The 23,126-nt window shown below is 38.9% G+C and overlaps 5 protein-coding genes and 1 pseudogene across 12 annotated transcripts in view; 4 read left to right on the top strand and 2 right to left on the bottom strand.

Annotated features, from left to right (window-relative positions):
- LOC125801190 (gastrula zinc finger protein XlCGF26.1-like) overlaps positions 1-11,141 on the top strand; it is a 305,433-nt gene extending 294,292 nt beyond the window's left edge. The window contains exons 1-2 of one of the 2 annotated variants that reach the window (XM_049477506.1): positions 4,963-5,021; positions 9,178-11,141. In XM_049477506.1, the coding sequence (XP_049333463.1) occupies positions 9,309-10,700 (1,392 nt within the window). In that variant the 5' untranslated portion in view covers positions 4,963-5,021; positions 9,178-9,308 and the 3' untranslated portion in view covers positions 10,701-11,141. Of the gene's footprint in view, positions 1-4,962; positions 5,022-9,177 lie in introns of those variants that run through there. The other variant, XM_049477507.1, reaches the window with a different exon arrangement.
- LOC125780501 (zinc finger protein 239-like) overlaps positions 1-23,126 on the top strand; it is a 1,096,042-nt gene that overhangs the window by 322,337 nt on the left and 750,579 nt on the right. For 2 of the 7 annotated variants that reach the window (XM_049477542.1, XM_049477543.1), the window contains exon 1: positions 4,976-5,021. The exons of the other annotated variants lie outside the window; for them this stretch is intronic. The gene's annotated coding sequence lies outside the window, so the exon portion shown is untranslated. Of the gene's footprint in view, positions 1-4,975; positions 5,022-23,126 lie in introns of those variants that run through there. 7 annotated transcript variants of the gene reach the window in all.
- The window catches only part of LOC125801297 (zinc finger protein 665-like), a 326,993-nt gene that overhangs the window by 110,176 nt on the left and 193,691 nt on the right, over positions 1-23,126 (bottom strand). The window lies entirely within an intron of this gene.
- The window catches only part of LOC111188255 (zinc finger protein 239-like), a 219,167-nt gene that overhangs the window by 98,999 nt on the left and 97,042 nt on the right, over positions 1-23,126 (top strand). The gene's annotated exons all lie outside the window — the stretch shown is intronic.
- The window catches only part of LOC125801510 (zinc finger protein 239-like), a 177,663-nt gene that overhangs the window by 67,884 nt on the left and 86,653 nt on the right, over positions 1-23,126 (bottom strand). The window lies entirely within an intron of this gene.
- The window catches only part of LOC125801494 (zinc finger protein 239-like), a 296,877-nt pseudogene that overhangs the window by 222,693 nt on the left and 51,058 nt on the right, over positions 1-23,126 (top strand).

Genomic DNA, 23,126 nt, shown 5'->3' with positions numbered 1-23,126 from the left:
CTGTTGGATTATGGGTTAATTGCTGCACTAAACTGAGGTAAGAAAAAGAAAGATCTACTTTCCTGTCCGATGACTCAGTGGACTCGTCTGTGCCGTCCTGCCTCTCCGCCGCCCGTCACTTCCCCAGGGCAGTCTCTAGCGAAGTGTCCTTCCCTTCTGCAGGCATAACACCTGTTTGTCCAATCCACTTCAGTATCGTCCTCCTGACTGTCTTGTTGCTGTTGTTGAGGCGCTGGTGGTCGAATACAAGTCCGTTACCAGCAAATCCATTGTTAACATAGCTTGATCCATGAAGAAACCGCATCAGCATTTTCTGCTCTGGCTGCAGGAGCCTCGAGTCCACTGTGATCAGTGTGGACTCTGGTTAGACGAACCATATAATCCTGCACAGTCTCTCCGTCCTCCTGCTTGCATTCAGCGATTTTTCCCATATTGACGTGAAGGGGAAAAGCTGCAACAAGGCGCTCTTTTAAGTCTCTTATCATGTTTCTGTATTCCAAATTCAGATCTGGGTTTGCTGCGGGTTCTTGGTTCCACTGAACACCACCCAGTCTGATGTCCTGCTGCGGCCAGCCTCTGTCAATCTTGCAGTAACTTGATCCGAGTTTTCTCATCAGGATGCGCTTTATCTCATTGGCTGTGGGTCGGCACGAAACACAAAAGTTCTCAAATTCATCTCTGCATTTCCTACCTCCTACTTGTTGTAGGTCTTCGCAGGAGGGTGATTGTATTTTTTTCCTGCTGCTCTTAACATATTTTCTTTATGCTTTTTCCAATGATTAGTTACTGCTCGTGGGCACCCCACGAGCAGATCCAAAGTATCTAATCCAAATTGGAACATACATTACACTCTCTGTGCCATAATTTCTACTCATCTCATGAAATAATGGAGCCGTGTGTATATATTTTTTTTAGTTATATTTTAGTTCTTTAGCTAGATAGATAGATAGATAGATAGATAGATAGATAGATAGATACTTTATTTATCCCGAAGGAAATTTAGGAAGTGGGAAATTTAGCTAAGTGGGATCCCATTTTGTTGTTCTCTCTCTTGACTTTGAATCAGAAATTTAGTCCCCAAACAAAATGATCTCACCTGCCTTCCCTCACTAAAGACTGGACGTGCCGTCAACTGCCACAGATTTTAATCTGCCGCTGATCTGCCACACGTTGTATATTTACACTCCTTCCAGCGGTCCTGTGAATATTAAGTGTGATTAAGCACATCTAATAAAATAACCATGCATACAAATGATCACATCTAGTGAAATGAACATTTACATTTGTCATAATAACATGATGATAATACTGATAATGAAATTTCCCATGTCAATGGCTACAGTTAGAGTGACACTCAGAGATAGAATAGATAGAAATGTGCACAGGTTTATCAGAAAAATGTATTTCATTGTTAGAGGCACTTCAAACTACCCCAACAAATACCACTAACTAATTACTATGAAAAGATCAGTGCTGTTGTTAGAGTATCAATTGTGACATTGATTCCAGTAGATACTTTTTTAAAATCTAAATTTCATTTAAAATAATATTTTCTTTACATTTACCTTCTTGATGTCCTGCAGATTCTTGAAAAAGAGATCGTACTGCAGCAGATCTTGTTTGTTGCTCACCTTGTCTAAAGTCTTACTATTTATGTATTCTGAAAGCTTTTCATAAATTGAGGTCATTCACACCTACTCCCTGTAAAATCACTCTCTGACATCACAATGGACCATCCTGATTTCTGTATAGAAGGGTACTTCACACTTGTAAACCATCAACATTGAGGACCAAGTCAACTTTAGCATTTATTACACAGTGTTAAAAATGTTTTATCAATTTGGTGTACATTTTTGAACAGTGTTAACTTGCATAGTACATTTTGTCAGTACAAAAATAGTTTGAATATCTATGGTGACCATCACAAAGTGAAGCATTGATTATTTAATACAAGGAGTGAGTGCTTCTCTTTGGGGTAGTCACGATGGTACTATTGATCAATTAAGTGAAAGCTCACCTTATTCAGTAAATTATTTTTAGTAATCAAAGTTTATTATTCAATTTTAAATTAAGTATGAACTACATACATTTATTTTATTATATACCAATATAACTATGATATTAAGAATAATTTGTTTACATGTGGGTTCTTGGTGTAAAGCACTCTTACATATTGAAAGAATCCTGAAGATGTTATAGTTCTAATGGATCTTTGTATTGAAAAAAGTGTTTTCTCTGTTTGGGGTCAATGGGTTCAAATTACAGAAAATTATTATATATTAATAACATTTTTTAACAAGTTTATTTCACATGCTGTATTTGTTTGTTGACTACTTAAACAGCCATTTAAAATGTCTTTATAAAAAGATTGTATGTTATCAAGAATAGTTAAAAGTATTATGTTTGGGGCCAATTTGACCACAGGAAAAAAACAAATGAGCAGAAATTCATGCTCAGTCACATGGGAATCTGGATTGTAAAGAAGAAGATCCTACTTGTTCCATTCATCCCATATTGCTGAGTCTATTAAGATCTCATCAGTCCTGCCTTGTTTCTGTGCTATTGAAGCATAGGACACGGAGGAGACATGGACTGTGTTTAGAGACGTGCTGGATCTGTCTGCAGCCCAAACACCTGTTCTTTCTTCACCTTTTGACTTGTACTCTCCAAACTGAGCAACACAATGTAGACTTACATGTGGGATTAAATTAAATCCAAGTCTTTCTAACTATCCTTCTATACAAACACCTCCCTCTAAACGTATCATCTAAAGTAGTTTATCCTTTTAGCTTGATGGTGTTCTGAAGAACTCAAATGCTGATTTTATGTTTGGACGTGGCTGAAAGCATATCTGCTGAGACCTGGAACTATTCTGATTTCATTAGCAGCACTAAGTTTATCATTTTTTTAAGTGGGGAGACAGACCATAATAACTTTTTACTTTTGGAAGGTAGTCTGTTTTCTATTGGTTGAAAAAAAAAAAAAGAGGGTCTACAGTAAAGGGCTCATCAGAGGAGGATTCATTATAATCAGGATCCTCTCTAAAGTCCTCCTTTTTCTCAGACACATTCTCCTCTATGTCTCTGTCATGGTGACAGAGATGTGAGAAATCCTCACTGAGAGAAAACCTTTTCTTAGACGTCAGAGAGAGAGCAGAAAGAGAGAGACAGAACACGTAGATAACTGGTTTAGAAGCTGCTGTGAAACCTTTTATATCTCTGCATTTCCACTATGTTGTGTGAACTATTAATATGTTTGTAGGAACAATATATTCCTCCACAGAATGAGAAATATCAAGTTCTCATTAGAATTATGTTTTCCCCGCCCCCCTGTCACATCAACTGTCAGTGGTTCTTGCACTAATACAGTTATAATTATGTTATTTTAGGGATCTAATTTTTTTGAAGAATATAAAATTACATGTCATATTGACCTTCACATCATTTAACATAAATGTGTGTCAAATTCTGATATTTTTATGTTTTATAAAGCTAAAAGAGTGTGGGGTCAAAATGACTCCAAACAACAATGATGTAAACAAAATGTGTACAAAACACAAAAAAAACATCCCATTAATTTTATGTTTACCCAGTTGTCTCTATTAAATGAGGAAAAGTCACCAAATATGAAGTAAATAAATGAGATTAACTAACTAATTTAAATGCGTTAAACAGTGAGTAGGGTCAAATTGACCCCAAACATAATAGGAGGATTAAGTGACTCAAGCAACCAGGGGTGTTTGTTATATTCCTACACAGAACCAGATATAATCTGGCCCAAATAGTCTCAACATCAGTAACTTCTTCCTTTAATGTGTACAAAAAGTTCTGCCTAAATTGGCTAATATTTTGTAGTAGAATGAGACTGCTTTCTGGACTAATTTTGGAAAAGTAAAAAAAAAAATAAACACCATCCTATAAACAAATAAACTCTTAAACAAATATTTCTTATTTTATATTTAATTAGTTTAAAACTGATATTTGAATATGAATTTTCAAATGCTTTTACAAGTGTGAAGTACCCTTCTATACAGAAATCAGGATGGTCCATTGTGATGTCAGAGAGTGATTTTATAGGCAGGAGCTGTGAATGACCTCAATTTATGGAAAGCTTTCAGGATACATAAATAGAAAGACTTTAGACAAGGTGAGCAACAAACAAGATCTGCTGCAGTACGATCTCCTTTTCAAGAACCTGCAGGACATCAAGAAGGTAAATGCAAAGAAAATGCAACCATAATATTTTGAATAAAATTTAGATTTAAAAAAGTGTCTACCAGAATCAGTGTCACAAAAGCACTGATCTTTCCATAGGAATTAATAAATGCTGTTTGTTGGAGTTGTACAGGAGCAATCAGAGAATCTTTAAAGAGGAAAAAACTCACTTCAGAATCTGCTCTGAATCTCAAGCCACTTGACAGAGTTTGGAATATACAAAAACGAATAAATGTTTTTTTATTCTATGAAGTATCAAACATTTAAAATTTATTATTTTTAGCAAAGTAATCATCTATAAATGTTTGATACTTTATAGAGTAAAACTTTTACTAATTTCCTCAAAACAGAACAACTATAACTGTTTCATCACTGCAGAGGTAATTATTAAAACTGCTTTTAAACTGCAGTTTTAATCCTTTAAAATGAGCTCTGTGTGTAACTCCAGCATCCGTAGCAGTAATGCTAGTAAATCTACTGAATAAAAAAACATTTATTTTAGAAAATGGAAATAAACGGGTTTGTTTTCTTTTCTATTTTAGTGAGATACTTTGTTCTACTTTGTAAAATTAAAGGAAAACCCCAGAGAAGTAGTTATACAGTGTTTTAAATGAGAGTTTTAGCTGTTTGGCTCCATTCAGCTCCATGCATTGAGGACTCCCTCGCGGGCTCCTTCTAGCGGTGATGGGGTATAACGTGATATAGCGGGGGAGGGGGCGGGGCTCTACATAACCCGGATGAGACTGAGCTTCCGGGGTCTGTAGCTGGAGCGCCGGAGTAAGAGCAGGATCAGCTGAACCTCAGAAGGTAATTCTCTCTCTCTCTCTCTCTCTCTCTCTCTCTCTCTCTCTCACACGATGTTAATCTACACAGATTTCGCTCCTGAAAACTGTTTATTTGGGTGTAAAGCGCTTCTGTTTATCTACAGTAAACTTACATAGAGGCAGGAGCATTAGCATTAGCAACATTAGCTTGTAAAATGACCCAGTGTTGTTACCAATACCACACCTAACAACTAAAGTTATTTATAAAGGAAAGGATTAACCATTAAGGACAGCTTGTACATTATCTTACCATTTAGGCTATATAGACCGTTTCAATGAGAAAAACAATAACAAAGCTACTGCACATGTCTGTTCCTTCGATGCTTCCGGTGGCGCTATTTTTAAGTGTACAGCTGTCAAAATGAGAGCGCATATTTCGCAAGTCTCCCGAAAACAGAGCAAACATATGTTCAGAAATGAGTAAAAACCTCTGTTCCTGATCCTTTTGATAAGGATTTAAGAGGGAAGTTTTTTCCTCTGATTTAAAACGCTTGCCAGAGGTGACCTTCCCAGATGTGATCACTACCTTGTTGAGACGGAGGCAGTGAAAGCGTACTGCAGTTTGGATGCATATAATTACTATCTTAGTGGAAAAGTTGGGATTATTTGTTCCTGTAAAAGAGAAGGCATTACTATAGTAATGTGTAAGGTGAGGTTGGAGCAGGTCAAACACTATCCAACACGTACTCTGCATGGTTTATAGATAAGAAGGAGGGAGGAGTTGTGAGCAGACAATGTAACTGCAGCAGTGTGAAATCAAATGCAGGCGTGTTTACTTTGGAGGACCAAAAATGACATAAGCATAAATAAATAAATAAAGGTTTACATAAATAAATGCACATATAAATTAATAAATAAATATATAAATAAGGAATGTATTTATTAATTAATTTATTTACCTATTAATTTATTTATTTACAATTATTTGTGCATGTATTTATATATTTATTTATTCATTTATATGTGCATTTATTTAAATATTTATTCATTTTAACATTAATTTATTTATTCATTTATTTATTTATTCATATATTTATACATTTATATGTGTGTTTATTTATACTTATGTAATTTTTGGTCCTCCATAGTTTACTAGTTTAAAGAACGATTTGACCTGATTTTCAATGTTTGTTGCTCTCAGATTAGGTAAAGTTTGCATTCATGTTAAATAAAAAAGTTATGTCCACCGTTTTCCATCTAATGCTGTTTAGAAATGTTACAAATGAACAACTTCTGTTGCTTTTTAAATAGGTAACTTTATTTTTAAGTGAATTACGTAAAGTTTTTTTGCCATGTTCTTAAATGTTATTATAAGAGCAGCAGTTAGCCAGAACTGTAATTCTACGTTTTTTTTTTTTTTTTTTTTTAGGTTTTTTTTTTAGTTAGTTTGTTTTATTTTATTTCTATTTTTTACGTTTTCTTAAGTTTTCTTTTTTTTTTTTAAAAACTATCATAGACAAATTGTTCAATGGTTCAATAGATGTTTAGCTCTTTATAAAGAGACAGACACTGTGGAGGAGGTGAGTGACAGGCTATGTGGTGAATGAGGTCAGTGAATGACTGATACTGTGTGAGTTAAATTAAGGGATTTCCAATGAATGTATGGGCGGGACCAATAACAGACCGTCAGCAGAACCTGCATCATGTTCTTTTTTTCCCCTTACGTTAAGCAGTAGACTAGTACTAGTAGTTAGTCAAACGTTTAGCTAGCTAACTGTACTACCGTTTTTATTTTTTATTAGCTAAACTGAATTTAGATTGTTGTATTAATAATGTCGTGTTCTGCTGTTAATTGCTCTAACAGACATTCTGGACAAAGTTCTTTGCAGTTTTTTCGGTACGTTTGCTGGCTGTTTTTCCCTCCACTCCTGTGTCTGTGTGCATTTTATTTTATTAATTATCAAGATCTTAGGCGAACCCTTTAATCTCGGTTGGATTTTATAGCTAGCTTAATTTGTTAGCTAACATTAGTGTAGTTATCTTACTAACTATATTCGCTAGACTCTGTAGAATTAACATTTTTCCTTGGTCAGTGGCTTCGCCCGTCACCTGTGCGTGCGGCAAGCTGTCCCAGATAGCATAAAGGCTCTGCCCGAGATCCGCTGATGTACGGCAGCATTGGCTTAGACTCTGCATAATCCGTGCAGAATTTAGCCAAATGTGCTCAGTTCGTCTCAGCGGCAAAATTAACTGAGCTTCAGTACCGGATTCGTCTCGTTGTTTAAAGCAATAACTCGTCCTGGCATTCACTGCCGTTTGGTGATGTTTTTTTTTGCTGTATGTGACTGAGCGGCAGCGCCCGCATCAGCGCGGAGGTCAGTAACTGAAGAGCGCGTGTTCATCTCAGAGTCGCCAAAAGTCTCCAATAACACCACAAAAACTCGCTTGATTTGTCGCTAGTCGCTTTTTTTTTTTTTTTTTTTAAACAAAAAAAGTCGCTAGAGGGTCTGAAAAGTCGCTAAGTTGGCAGCACTGGTTATTCGATATTTTCTATATCGTTCGTGGTACATAAAAAAAGCGGTGCATGTTACACAGCTTTTTATGCAAAGATTTTAAAAAGTGTTAGCAATAGTAAAATGTTTTATGATGTGATTTTCTTTTATGTTGGAATAATGGTTAAGTGTTTATCTACAGTGGAAGCTGACGTTTCCTTAACGAGACTGGCAGAGAGAAAAAGAGAACTGTTTAATAGGCAGAACTGGATCAAAATAGGGGACCAAAGTACTAACAGCGTTTTAACTGGTAGTTAACATTTCCTACCTAGCTAAAGTTGTCAGCGCTTTTTTATCCAAGTAGCTAATGTTATTTAGCTGGCTAATGTTACCAGTGCTTTTTTAACCCAGCTAGCTATTGTTATCTAGCTAGCCAATGTTACCAGTGCTTTTTTAATGTTACCAACGTTTTTAACCGGTAGCTAAACAGGACTGCGAATACCTTCACCAAGCCAGGACATATTTAGTTCTTTTAATTTGGATACAAACTTGTCTGCACTTCCTAAATGAGAGTGTGGACATTTCAGACATGAGTAGACGCTGCATTGTCCGACATCCATCCATATGAGTTTCTTTTCATATTTTATGTTAAAGATACAAACACGTTTTTTATGATTGAACTAATTAAAATGTCATATCTGGAGCTGTGATGGTATGTAGATGCATGAAATAAGTCTCCACTGATAATGTATATTGTATAAAATAACATTTATTATACTAAAATAATTAACAAGAACCCCGGTTTGCTTGTGAGAGAGAACATTAGACAATCTTGTCCTGTGCTCTCTGCCTCGTCACCGACCAACTCAATCTGTAAAACCCAAGTATTTATGTCTTTCAGTCTCTCGTCTGGAAAAAAGTAATATTATCTCATTTCTAGAAAATAAAAAGGAAAGAGTCGGTTAGAGAGTTCAATCTTTCTCAAGCATATACAACATCGATATAGAGATGATGGAATTGTGGGTAACGCTAGCTTCTGTAAAACTGCAGCAGGTCTTGGAGCTGCTGGTCTGAATCTGCTGGTGTAGAGCTTCTTGCTGCTCTCTGGCTCTGCAGATGACGTTGGGCTTTAACCCGATGCTGTGATTCGCCACCGTGTTCGCTATATTGATTTAGTAAACAAATCAGTTAAGCCATTGATGTGGAGCTGCAGTTTTTCTTTTTAAAAAACACAATTAAATTTACATTTCTCACCAAATTTTCTTTTGTGTTTTTTTCTATTTAAAGGATTTTGTTTTACATATTAAAAAACAGGTATTGAACTCAAGAGTGCATATCACTGTTAGTCTGAAGCTAATGTGGTGGAAAATAATGAACTGAGTTGAAAAAAAAAATCAGGAATCTTTTAGAAATTGATGTAAAGGAAAAAGCTTCGGCCATCGTTTGTCACGTGATCAATGTACAATGAATCAATTATCGGCACAGTGATTCGAACCAATGCGTGTCTTTTTTTTTTTTGGCACACGCCTCAAAGCTTCAGATTAAAGGGCAACATCACTCACTTAGAATGGGGATAAATGTACAAAAGGTTTTATGGTAATATGAAGATGTCCCAGTAGTTTTGTCTGTATAATGTAACTGATTTAGGCAGTTCTCTTCAGTTTATGGACCTGCTTTTATTTTAACATTTTTCTTTGTTCTTTCCAGAAATGAAGAATATTCTCCTGAAATTCATATTTAAATAAGAGCAATGTTAAACTGCTGAAAGAGGTGAAGCAGAATCCGTCCTGAAGAATCTCCAGAACACACAGAAATTGTTTGATACATTTAACTGACAAATGAAGCCAAGTCTCGACATGGAGAAACATCAGCACTCTGTCAAGACTTTTACTCAACAGAGTAATCTCAAAAAACACCAGCGCATTCACACAGGAGAGAAACCGTATCACTGCTCAGATTGTGGGAAGAGATTTACTATACAGAGTACTCTGAAAATACACCAGCGCATTCACACAGGAGAGAAACCGTATCACTGCCCAGACTGTGGGAAGAGTTTTACTAAACAGAGTAATCTCAAAAAACACCAGCGCATTCACACAGGAGAGAAACCGTATCACTGCTCAGACTGTGGGAAGAGATTTACTATACAGAGTACTCTGAAAATACACCAGCGCATTCACACAGGAGAGAAACCGTATCACTGCCCAGACTGTGGGAAGAGTTTTACTAAACAGAGTAATCTCAAAAAACACCAGCGCATTCACACAGGAGAGAAACCGTATTACTGCACAGACTGTGAGAAGAGTTTTAATCGACAGAGTACTCTCAAAAATCACCAGCGCATTCACACAGGAGAGAAACCGTATTACTGCTCAGACTGTGGGAAGAGTTTTACTAATCAGAGTAATCTCAAAAGTCACCAGCGCATTCACACAGGAGAGAAACCTTATCACTGCTCGGACTGTGGGTTGAGTTTTACTCAACAGCATACTCTCAAAAACCACCAGCGCATTCACACAGGAGAGAAACCATATTCCTGCTCAGACTGTGGGAGTAGTTTTACTAAACAGACTACTCTCAAAATGCACCAACGCATTCACACAGGAGAGAAACCGTATCACTGCTCAGACTGTGCGTTGAGTTTTACTCAGCAGAGTACTCTGAAAAATCACCAGCGCATTCACACAGGAGAGAAACCGTATTCCTGCTCAGACTGTGGGAGTAGTTTTACTAAACAGTGTACTCTCAAAAAACACCAACGCATTCACACAGGAGAGAAACCATATCACTGCTCAGACTGTAGAAGGAGTTTTTCTGAACAGGGTAATCTCAAAAAACACCAGCGCATTCACACAGGAGAGAAACCGTATTACTGTTCATACTGTGGGAGGAGTTTTACTCAACAGAGTAATTTCAAAATACATCAGCGCATTCACACAGGAGAGAAACCGTATCACTGCTCAGACTGTGGGAAAAGTTTTACTAAACAGAGTAATCTCAAAAAACACCAGCGCATTCACACAGGAGAGAAACCATATTACTGCTCGTACTGTGGGAGGAGTTTTACCACACATAGTGATCTCAAAATACATCAGCGCATTCACACAGGAGAAAAACTGTATCACTGCTCAGACTGTGGGAAAAGTTTTACTCAACAGGGTCATCTCAAAAAACACCAGCGCATTCACACAGGAGAGAAAACTATTGCAAATTTGTTCCACGGCAATTAAAAGAGCAAATCATCTTTAGAACAGAACACCTTATCCTACACAAATGTTTCACTTTGTCACTTAGGACACGTTCCACCAGAAACAAACATGAACTGAATTTAACAATGGATTTTACAGGTTCAGCAAAAGGTTGCAGGCTCATTCACTCCCTCTGCTGGTGTTCTCGTTTGTCTATGGTTCAGTCTGATTTAAAATCTGTTACCATAGAGGGATAAAGATGAATATTTGGTTGCGTTTTAATACTCAAGTTTTATACTCTCTAATCATTCCCTTATTGAATATTATATGTTGCTGAAGGTTTTTTTTATCCTCCAAATTTACTAAGAACATCCAAATCATGTAGTTTCTTAATGGTTTTTATCCACTACAAACTATTATCTTTGTATTGCTTCACCTCTATATTTACTCATCTGTGTTTTAATAAATGGATTTTATAATGCAGATCTGCAGTCTCATTGTATTTTCTCAACATATGTTTGACATGAAACTTATAGGCCTGAGATTGTCTTATGTTATTATTTGTTAAATACTTAAAGTTGCCCAAAGGACAAATCCAGTGTGAAATGGATTTGGGTTGAAATTAAACATAATAGTCATTTTCAGATTGAATTTCAGAAAGAAATTGATTTTTTAATGGTTCAGGCTTAAAAGGGTTAAATAGACAATAACTTCCAATGGTAGTGTAGCATGTGTTTAACTTGTATTCATATGTTTATAAATACATTGTATTCATATGTTTTTCATATGGGTTGTGTTGTTTTGTTTTTTTTGAAGAGCATAGCCATTCACCAATTACACTTATTTACCAAAATCTACATTTGACTTATTTACCATTTTTTTTATCGGTAGCTAGTTTAATGACTATTATTATTGATAGCTAGCCTGGCTAAATGTCCAAATCACAGCATTTGCTATTTTACTGACCATTATAATTCTTAGCTAGCTAGCTAAATGTTATGCCATTTGCTGATGTACTGAACATTATTATTGGTAGCTAGCCAAGCTAAATCTCCATATAGCTGTATTTGCTGTTTTACTGACCATTTAAGATTCTTACCTAACTAGCAAGCTAGCTAAATGTTCAAATATGCTATTTGCCGATTTACTGAACATTATTATTGATAGCTAGCCTAGCTAAACGCACAAACAAAGTATTTCTTGTTTTGCTGACTATTATTATTAATAGTCAGTATAATGGCAAATGCCACATTTATACATTTAGCTAGCTATCTATTATTATTGTTAACTAGCCTAGCTAAATATCCGAACACAGCATTGGCTATTTTACTGACAACTACTACTGGTAGATAGGCAGACTAAATGTTCAGTAAAACAGTATTTGCCTTTTGACTGAACATTAATATTCTTAGCTAGCTAGCTAAATGTCCAAACCACAGCATTTTCTGTTTTACTGACCATTATTATTCTTAGATAGCTAGCTAGCTAAATATTATGCCATTTGCAGATGTACTGAACAGATGTAGCTATTTTACTGACCATTATTATTGGTAGCTAGCATAGCTAAATGTCGAAACAGTGGCCGTTTCTCAATGCACAAGTACACAAGTCTGGACTTCCGTACTTGGCAAGTACGGACTTGGCAAGTTTGACTCACTAGTGCGTACTCCCGAACAGTTGCGTTCTTGATGATGTCACCCTGCCAGGGGCGTGGAAAGCTTCGTTAGGGACGGTGAATTATTGAGAACACAAAAATAAACAGTAGTAAAACGGAACCTGCATTAATTGCCACTGCCACGTCTAGCCCTCAGGCCATCTATTGCCGACCCCTCATGTAGTGTCTTGCTTTGTTCGCCTTGCAGGCCATGAGGCATTCTGCTGTGCTGAAGGTGTCATCAATGGGTGCTACATCAGAATTCTTCCTCCTGCAGAACCACAGAAAACATGCTAAATAAATAGAAAACTGTTGCCCTATGTGACACTGCACGTCATCTGACAGGGGTTGTCATCATGACACCATACCGTCAACCTGTTAACAGTAAGAAAATATACAAAATAAAAACAACTTGAGCAGAGATTTGCATTTGATTTATAACCATTTTACCTCTCGTTTTCCACAATTTGCAACACAGATTACAAGCCAGTAAAATTCTCTTGTATTTTTTGGAAAATTTTCATTAAAGACAACATACAGAACAGACTTAAAATTTATATCAACATTAAAAACAATTTTTTACACCACAGTCCTTTCACTCTTTCACATTTTAATAAAAAGTGTTCAACAGTTTCATTACAGTTAGAGAGGGGGCAGACTTTTGTAGTGACGTAGCAGCTCCATTTCACTAAACATCTTACAGCTAATCTACCCACACTTACCAGCCACATTATTTCTTGCAAGTTTTCAGAGATGTCATTTGATTTTACATTTTTAACAACAATTTTATATTCATTTGGACTTAGATGCTTGTATTGAGGGGCTTTTCCTTATACCTGTTCACATATTTGGTTATATATATATATATATTCTTATTTGTATGTACTTTCAATACATTTTTAAACGTTTGTATTTTTCAATAAAGTCTCCATATATTAATTTAGAATTGGGGACACCTCTCCGAGCTTTACCCCTCTTTTTTAACCACATCCTTTTGTCCCCTGTCCAAACTGCTTTTCGTTAAAATGTTTGTGAATTACGGAGCCCGGGAGGGGCCGTGGATAAAAAAAAAATGTAATCGAGTAAACGATATAGCAGTTCATGCTCACGTTTTCTTTAATTCAAGTGAACAATATAGCAGTTCATGCTCACGTTTTCTTTAATTCGAGTGAACAATTTGCAGTTCGTGCTCACAAGTTCTTTAATTGGTGCTGACGATTTCTGTATTTCGAGCGTTTTTTATGCGCACTAAGAAAAGAGGCTCGTAGGGAAGGGAACATTTTCCTCTCTAGGGCTGTTACAGGGCTACTTTTTTTTCTGATGCAGTATGACTGTGTGCTATTAAAACTGTTTATTAATTTCTTATCATTCAGCCAGCCTCAAAACACACCCCTTCTTAAATCTGGTTAGCATTATTACTTTTGTGATACTTGTCCTGTCTGGTGCTGAAAGCATTCCCAAGTCTCCCACATCCAGCTCTAGCTGCAATTCTCACGCTTCCAACTACATTACCCAGAACGCACCACACCATGACACCACACTCAGTCTCGATCACATGACACCACCAGGAAGTCCCGAGTGCTGATTTCCCTCAGTACAAAAGGACCATGCTCACGCCTCGCCGAGTATCTGTTTGGTTTATCCTGCAATACAAAGCGTTTCTCTAGCCATTGTCTATCTCCGTGTATGATCCTGTTTTTCTACCGACTACGATTTCTGCCTGTTCCCGTGTATTGGATTTCTGTGTATGACCTGGACTGTGTTACCCGTTTTGTATTACTGCCTGCCCTGTATTACTGCCTGCTTGTGTATGAACTCTGGCCTGTCTCCCGTTTATGGTATGGTTTCTCTCTGCTGTGTCTCTCTGGCTCTGACCCTGGTTTCGTTAATTACTCCTGTCTGCTTTATAAATTTTAATAAAGCTATTTTATTGTATCCGCACCAGTCTGGTTCCTGTCTGGCCCTGACAATACTTATATTTCATCTACATATTAATCTTTGTAGCAAAAAAAAAGTAACATAATTCAGAAAATATAGCTTGAACAAGTTTATAATTATTTGTTTTGTATGTCTTTTTGATGCTTGTGATGTTTCTGAGCAGAACACTGATTTGACAATATGCATATCTTTTGGCTATTTTATTAGATCTAGAAATCTCATGTTATACATGAAATGCGATTTTTGTGTTTCCATCATTATGTGCATGTGAAAGTTGACCAAATTGGAAGCTTAAAGAGCTTTGTCCTGCCTGTATCACTAAAATATGCACAAGAAACAGTTTCTGTGATTATACTGTTAATGTATATTCTGAACTCATAAATCTGAATTACAGTTTTGATTTGTAATGATGTTTATCATGTACTACATTATTTAATTTACATATAATTCCCATACAAGTTCAATTTAGATTAGACATATAAATTAGTTACCCAATGGCTGTGGGGAAGCCACGCTTGGCTCTTCCCCGTGCACTGTGGGGATGTGGGGACAACACCACTATGACAAAATCTACACACTGTATTTTCTACCTGTAACATTAGAGCTTTAATAATTAGCAGGTTTGCATATAACTGTATAATCACAGCAGCCCTAGAGAGGAAAATGCTCCTTTCCCTCTGAGCTTCTTGTCTTAGTAGGCATAAAAAAATGTTAGCTCGAATTACAGAAATCGTGAGCAGGAATTAAAGAAATTGTGAGCACGAACTGCAAATCATTCACTCGAATTAAAGAAAATGTGAGCACGAACTGCTATATGGTTCACTCGATTTAATATTTTTTTTATTCACGCCCCTCCCGGGCTCCGTAGTGACTTGTGCTGGGCGATATGGGAAAAATCATATATCGACATATGGAATTTTTTATATCACAATAACAATATATATCACGATATAGAAAAAAAAGAAGAAGATGAAAGAAGAAGCTGCCAAATGTTTCAAATTAACAAGCTTGTTTTTTCAGAGGACAGACTCCAGCTGCAACCGGTAAATAGAGATATGGAAATAATCTTGAATCGTCAGCTATTGGGCAACGTTTGCAATGTCGATTTAGCGTAGTACATTTTGTAGAGCCCAATACACATCATTAACCTCTTAACACGCCCTGGCCCGCCGACTATGGAGGACCAAAACTGCCAATATTAAAAAATAAATAAATAAAAACTAGTTAATCACTCAATAAAAGTAATGTGGTGGATAAAAACTGTAAAAAAATTAATTAATGTAATTAATTGACTTTAGCCTACTGTTAGGAAAACGTTTCTTTGTACTGCATATCTAAGTATTTTTCTCTCCGTAACTGGACTGCGATCACGTAAAGTATATGCTTAGTCCACCTCATTTAGGTTTGGATCCAGGCCGGAGTTCGAGTACCCCTGCGCTAGCACAACGCTAATTCAGGTTATCTTTGTGAAAAACACGCCCCTTCATTATAATATAAGCACAAGGAAAAACAGAAATAAATAAATCGGGAAATAAATGAGCGCAGAAATAAATAGTCATGTAAATAAATAAACAAATAAATCAAAAGGAAAATTTAATAATGTTAATAATTAAATACGTCATCATACGTCATCAAGATGGCGCCGAGCATGGCTGCCGTGTTGCGAGCTCCCACTTATTTTAGCAGTTTTTCTTTGTTTTTGTGTTTGCTTGTTACTCTTTTTGCACTGAATGTTACTGGCATCGTCACATATGACCGACAAACACTCCTGGGAATCAGATCGTCGATCACTCACCGTAAACCGGACTTTGAGTTCCACAACGCTGATCCTTTGTTCCCTAACATCGGAGAGGCTCCATTCACCTGGGTCGCCCGGCCACGCATGCGACGCAGACGCCGGAAAAGAGGCAAGCGAGCCGGTGTGCTCGTCAGGCTGAGACGCCGCGCTCACCGTCCGCCTCTTCCCACCTTGTTGCTGGCTAATGTGCAGTCCTTGGACAACAAGCTGTGCGAGCTCCACGCACGGATCGCTTTCCAGCGGGAGATGCGTGACTGCAGCGTGATCTGCCTCACAGAGACCTGGCTATCCGCGGACATACCCGACCACGCCATAGAACCCGCGGGGTTCTCTCTGCACCGCGCCGACAGATCCAAAGAGCTCTCTGGGAAAAGTAAGGGAGGTGGTGTATGTTTCCTGATCAACAATGCTTGGTGTGATCGGAGGAATGTACATTTCATCGAGTCTTTCTGCTCGCCGGAGCTGGAATATCTGATCATCTCCTGCCGGCCGGTGTGGCTACCTCGTGAGATTACAGGACTGTGTTTAGCGGCAGTGTACATACACCCGCGTGCGGACGCGGAATTCGCACTCGGGAAGCTACACGAGACCATCAACAAGCAGATGACCGCGCGCCCGGAGGCTGCACTCATTGTTGCAGGGGACTTTAACCGGACAAACTTTAAAACTTTTTGTCCAGCACTGTTTCAGCACATTACATGCTTCACGCGGAAAACCCAGACGCTTGATCACTGCTACTCTAACATCCGAGGAGCCTACAAAGCCCTCCCCCGACCCCCGTTCGGCAAATCAGATCACTCCTCCATCCTGCTTCTGCCCACCTACAGGCAGAGGCTGAAACGAGAACCGCCCACCACCAAGGAGGTACGCCGCTGGTCTGACCAATCGGAAGCTATGCTTCAGGACTGTTTTGATCACGTGGACTGGGAGATGTTCCGTGATTCGTCAAACAGCATCGACGAGTACGCAGACACAGTCACCGCCTTCATTCGCAAGTGCGTGGATGACGTAGTGCCCCTCAGATCAGTGCGCGTCTTCCCCAATCAGAAGCCCTGGCTGAACGGTGACGTCCGTTCCGCTCTCAGCGCACGCAGCGCCGCTTTCAGATCTGGAAATACGGAGGAGTACAAACGAGCCAGCTACGCTCTCCGTAGGACCATAAAAGCGGCCAAACGTGGGTACAGAGAGAAAGTGGAAGCACAGTTCAACACAGCCAACACCCAGAGCTTGTGGCAGGGTCTGAACATTATCACTGACTACAAGAGAAGCTCTCACACTCTGACCAGCACCAACGCTGAGCTGCCAGAGGAGCTGAACCGCTTCTACACTCGATTCGAGGCAGATCACGCTGCGCTCCCAGAGTGCGCCCCGCCCACCGCTGCGCTCCCAGAGTGTGCCCCGCCCACCGCTGCGCTCCCAGAGTGCGCCCCGCCCACCGCTGATCCCATCCCACCCTCCGTCTCTGAAGCTGACGTGCGCAGAGCTTTTCAGCGGATAAATCCACGCAAGTCAGCTGGTCCGGATGGCATTCCCGGGAGAGTGCTTAAAGCCTGCTATAGAGAACTGGCAGCAGTCTACACGGACATTTATAATACATCACTCTCTCTCTCTGTTGTGCCAGCTTGCTTAAACTGGCCACCATTGTGCCAGTTCCAAAGACTGCCCACACCACCTGTCTGAATGACTGGCGACCTGTTGCCCTGACCTCCATCATAAGCAAATGCTTTGAGAGGCTGGTTAGGGATATCATCTGTTCCTCACTGCCTGCCACCCTGGACCCACTGCAGTTTGCATACAGGCAGAACAGATCCACTGACGATGCGATCGCCCTGACCCTGCACACTGCCCTCTCTCACCTGGACAAGAAGGACACGTATGTGAGAATGCTGTTTGTGGACTACAGTTCAGCATTCAACACCATCGTTCCCTCGAGGCTTGACATCAAGCTCCGGGATCTGGGTCTGAACAGCACACTGTGCAGCTGGATCCTGAACTTCCTGTCAGACCGACAGCAGGTGGTGAGGATGGGCAACATCACATCCTCCTCACTGACCCTCAACATCGGAGCGCCCCAGGGCTGTGTGCTCAGCCCGCTCCTGTACTCCCTGTACACCCACGACTGCACAGCCAGACACAGCTCCAATGTCATCATCAAATTTGCTGACGACACAACAATTGTTGGCCTGATCTCAAACAACGACGAATCGGCCTACAGAGAGGAGGTTAACATCCTGGAAAACTGGTGCCAGGAGAATAACCTCTCTCTAAACGTCAGCAAGACCAAGGAGCTGATCGTGGACTTCAGGAAGCAGGAGAAAGCATACTCGTCGATCTCCATCAACGGGACTGCGGTGGAGAGGGTCAGCAGCTTCAAGTTTCTGGGTGTTCACATCAGCGAGGATCTGACATGGACAGAACACACCACACGGGTGGTGAAGAAGGCACAACAACGCCTGTACTTCCTCAGACGGCTGAGGAGGTTTGGTCTGAACCCCAGCATCCTCAGGACTTTCTACACCTGCACTGTGGAAAGCATTCTGACGGGCAGCATCACCACCTGGTATGGGAACTGTACTGCTCTGGAGCGGAAATCCCTGCAGAGGGTTGTGCGCACAGCGCAGTACATCACTGGGGTTGAGCTCCCAAACCTTTTGGATTTATACACCAACCGCTGCCTGAGGAAATCCAAAAAGATCATGAAGGACCCGTTCCATCCAAGCCATTCCCTGTTCTCACAGCTGCCGAGTGGAAGGAGGCTCAGAAGCTTGAAGACCAGAACCAGCCGGTTCCGAGACAGCTTCTTCCCCCAAGCAACCAGGCTGTGGAATAGCCAGTAGAACGGTGTTCTGCCCAACCCACCCCACTGACACCCATACAAACTCTGCACCCTGCACTTTACTTTACACTGCATCTATCAGACTTTTCCATATTATACAGCATTCTGCCCCCTGCACTCCCCACTCAACTCATTCCTTACCTGCACTTACTCATAGCTATACTGTGACATACCGACTACTTCCACACTATCCATATCTGTTCTGTGCAATATTTGTCTATAGTGTAAGTTATCATGTTTATTGTAATTAAGTGTATTGTAAATAGTGTTTATACTGTAAGTTATCTGTATGTCCTATTTTTATATATTTTATATTATTTTATTACTCTCTTGTAAATATTATTCTTTACGCATTGGTGGGAATCTGCACCCAAGTTTTTCACTCACATGTACACCTGTACTCTGTGATGTGACAATAAAAATCTTGAATCTTGAATAAAGAAATCCATAAATAACAATTTATTAAGACATTTCTTTTTAAGTATATGTATTTATTTTTACATTAATACATTTTTTTTACCGTTTTTATCCACCATATTACTTATATTGAGTGATTTACTAGTTTTTGTTTATTTATTTATTTATTTTTAATTTTGGCAGTTTTGGTCCTCCATAGCCGATGGGCCAGAAATATGTTACAATTAATATCTTGCTGTGTTTACGAATAATTATGGACACCCAATATGCCATTTTAAAGCCTAGAATCTCTGCTTTTCAGTATCTAGCCTATTTAGCTGTATGTCCTTTCAGGAAATAAACTTAGGGTGAAATATGCCCAGTGTTGGGAAGTAACGGATTACATGTAACGGCGTTACGTAATCAGATTACAATTTATGAGTAACTGTAATCCGTTACAGTTACTGCTTCAGTAAGTGGTAATCAGATTACAGTTACTCTGCTAAAATAAATGGATTACATTGCGGTACTTTCCTATTTTTGGTCTTCCAATCCAACACTGACAAAACGCAATCACTCCTCCCTATTTGTGTGTGCAGCGGTGTCTGTGTGCGTGCAGGCAGCGAGACGGGAGGAGGGGCAGACAGCGGCTCCGCACACACAACGAGACGAAATTAACTGACATTTTCGTAGACGAATAAAAACGAGACGAAAATGTTTGGCAGGGACGAAATCCAATCAGAACTGAGTTAGTTCTGAAAGGTAGGGACCAGTTAGGAAGGGATCCAATCACTGCTACTTTAGCGGAGGCGCCGCGCGCTCAGTTACAAACCCGGGAATTAAACTGTCGTTACGGAGCTCGACTGGAAGTTAACTCGACAGTGTTCAGCAGGGAGAGAGAGAGAGAGAGAGAGAGAGAAGGGAGAGGCGATATATTTCTCCTTTGACGTCGCGAAAAACAAGATAACGTGTAAACCGCGTGGAGCGACTCCATCTCCGGTAAAAACACCACTAATCTTTCAGTTTCTGCAGAGCAGAGTCACACAGATCTCCATGCAGAGATCCGCGTTTTAATACTGATGTTATTTCATGAGCTGATGTGTTTAACTCGGCAGTGCACTAAAACACAGAACTGATACAGAACTCACTCATTAAGATCAGATCATCTGTTTAGTCTCACAGTGGGAAAGATATAGCTAGTGTTAAATCAGCAGCAGGTCAGAAAGGAACTCAATAATATAACCAAAATAAAACAATAAAATAAGTGAATCTATGAACCCAAAAGTCTGTGTAAAGTTCCTTACAGCACTTTCTCATAAGTTTCTCACTTTAACTCAAGAAGTCTCTCAGTACATCCTGAGAGCATCTCTACAGGACAGTGTGTGAATGTGAGTTTCTGATCTCATTTATTGACTGTAGCTCCAGTAGGAGTGCTGGGTTACTGCTGGAGATTAAACTAGATCATTTAAAAGCTGTTTTTGCATCTACAGCTCTGTTCAAACTATAATTTAACTATTCAGATGTTTTATGACCTGATTTCTAAAACAAATTTTTAAATGTAAAATATGTATAGTCACACACCTACAATAATAATAATAATATACATTAAATCATATATAAATATATTTCACATTAAACATTAACAATATTACTCAAGTGGTTATTAAACGTTTCATTTCGTATAAGTGTATAGTTAATAATTCAAGGGAACTGATGAAAAAGCATTTACACCCTTTACATTTTTGTCGAATAAATTTACTGTAATTTTAGTAGACTATATTCTTATGACATTAAGTCGACTTAAACTAAAAACATTTCAGATGACTAAATTGTGACTAAAACTAAATACTATTTTCATCACAAAACTATGACTAAGACTAAATGAAAATTTGTTGTCAAAATTAACACTGGTGGCAAACCTGCAAATAGATAGCGTACAGTTGTTGTTACATTGTTTGGTTTTTAATGGTTTTATCATCAATTTAGTATTTTATAAAATTGTTTGATGAAATGGTTTCATAAGTATTTTTATAGAGTGATTGAAAAGGCTGTTTTATTTGTTTATCTATTTGTTAACTGGAAAGAAAAATAAAAGAATAATATGCAATATGTGGTTGCTACATTCATTCAGGCTTAAAAAAACGAAAAAGTAATCCAAAGTAATCAGATTACGTTACTCACTTGAAGTAATGTAACTGATTACGTTACAAATTACATTTTGAGTGATGTAATCAGTAATCTGTAAGGGATTACATTTTAAAAGTAACCTTCCCAACACTGAATATGCCTTGTTTATTAGAATTATGAGTCATAATTTTGAATCTGGTAAAGCTTTATATTCTGTCTTTAAAGGGGACATGAAACACTTCAAGTATTAAGTATAATTCACAAGATGTATTTTCACTCTAACAAATCTGATGAGTTTAACAGTTGTCAGTGAAGCGGAATTTAAATAATGAGCAATCTAAATGTCATTTTTTTAAGTAAGGGCAGCGCCATCTTGTCCCAGCGCTAAAAGTGACTTCACGAGGTTGGTTCCCGAACGCCTCACTACTATAATCTATGAGTCTACTGTAAATTAATTCCTCAATAGATAATAAAATCCAAACCAAAACTCAATGCAGAGCGGGGGAGCACTTTTGTATTGCCCCTGTGTGTAGTAATACTGGGAGTAGTGAAATTTAATAGCGTGAGGAATGAGAAATATTTACTTTCACTTTCATACCTCGCCCTCGGACAGCTGTTCTTCAGCGGGGGCTCGCAGCGCTGAAGCGCGAGAATCCTCCGGTTAGCTGCAATGCTAGGGGTTAGTGGCGAGCACTTTCTAGACCAGGACTATGTGAAGTAGAGGGGTTTGAGTCAGGAGCATTAGCGCCGGATAAATAAGCTGCAGTCCGAGGCTTTTTTCCTCCGTTTTTTATTTTTTCCTCTGATCAGCTGGGATGTACAGACCATCCGACTGAGGGTAACGTTACTATGAGAGCAGCAGCTGTGAGCCGCACGGAACGAGAACAATGCGCTCACCCAGCAGAGCAGCGAGAGGTACCGTTACGGAAAGTCTAGATAAACTGACAATTAAAAGATAACATAGCTAGTGTTAGCTACTTTTCCAGCTATCTTACCATAGCTAGCCAACGCTAGCTAACTAACTAACGCTAACTAGATGAAGCTACCCAGAAAGCCTTCTAACTTCTAAACTGAACGGTTTATCAACCAAACCGCACCTGGGTGTTTAAATATCCACTTAAATCATGTACGTTTCATTCAGTCTTAATGAACTCTGGACTTTACAGGTTAAATAGCTAAATGTATATAAACTAGCTGGTTAACTGGATGGCAGTACCTGCTGTTGACGGGCTGCAGGGTTCTGCACGGCTCCACGTAGAGAGAGAATAAACACTCCCAAAACTTCTAGCTCTCAGAAAAGCATCTGAAAAGTTCTGCTCAGGTTTATACAGGAAAGATCTCTGAGTAAATGCTCCATGTTAGCCTAGTTCAGCTTCGTCTTCATCCGTAATCTCCACAAACAATAAGCTCTTTTCCTCTAGCTATATGCCTGAGATCTTAAACCAACCAACCTCGTGAAGTCACCAGCGCTGCACGGGTAACATGGCGGCGCCCTAGCTCAAACGCAACAAACATAAATATATATTATAATTTAGTGTGTAAACATTTTATGTAAAGAATTCCCCCCCAAATAAATTCCATTATATTTAATACCTTAGAAAACTTGTTCAAACTGAAATGTTTCATGTCCCCTTTAAGCTACTGCTTTGAGGATTCACTTTTTCGTTTTGATCTTTTTGAATTCGTTAGATTAAATTTCTTTTAGCATTTTGAGCTTAG

This window comes from Astyanax mexicanus, chromosome 4 (genome assembly GCF_023375975.1).
Source record: "Astyanax mexicanus isolate ESR-SI-001 chromosome 4, AstMex3_surface, whole genome shotgun sequence".
In the NCBI taxonomy this organism is placed as follows: domain Eukaryota; kingdom Metazoa; phylum Chordata; class Actinopteri; order Characiformes; family Acestrorhamphidae; genus Astyanax; species Astyanax mexicanus.
The sequence above is the reverse complement of the archived record's forward strand: the minus strand, read 5'-3'. Positions and strand labels throughout refer to the sequence as shown.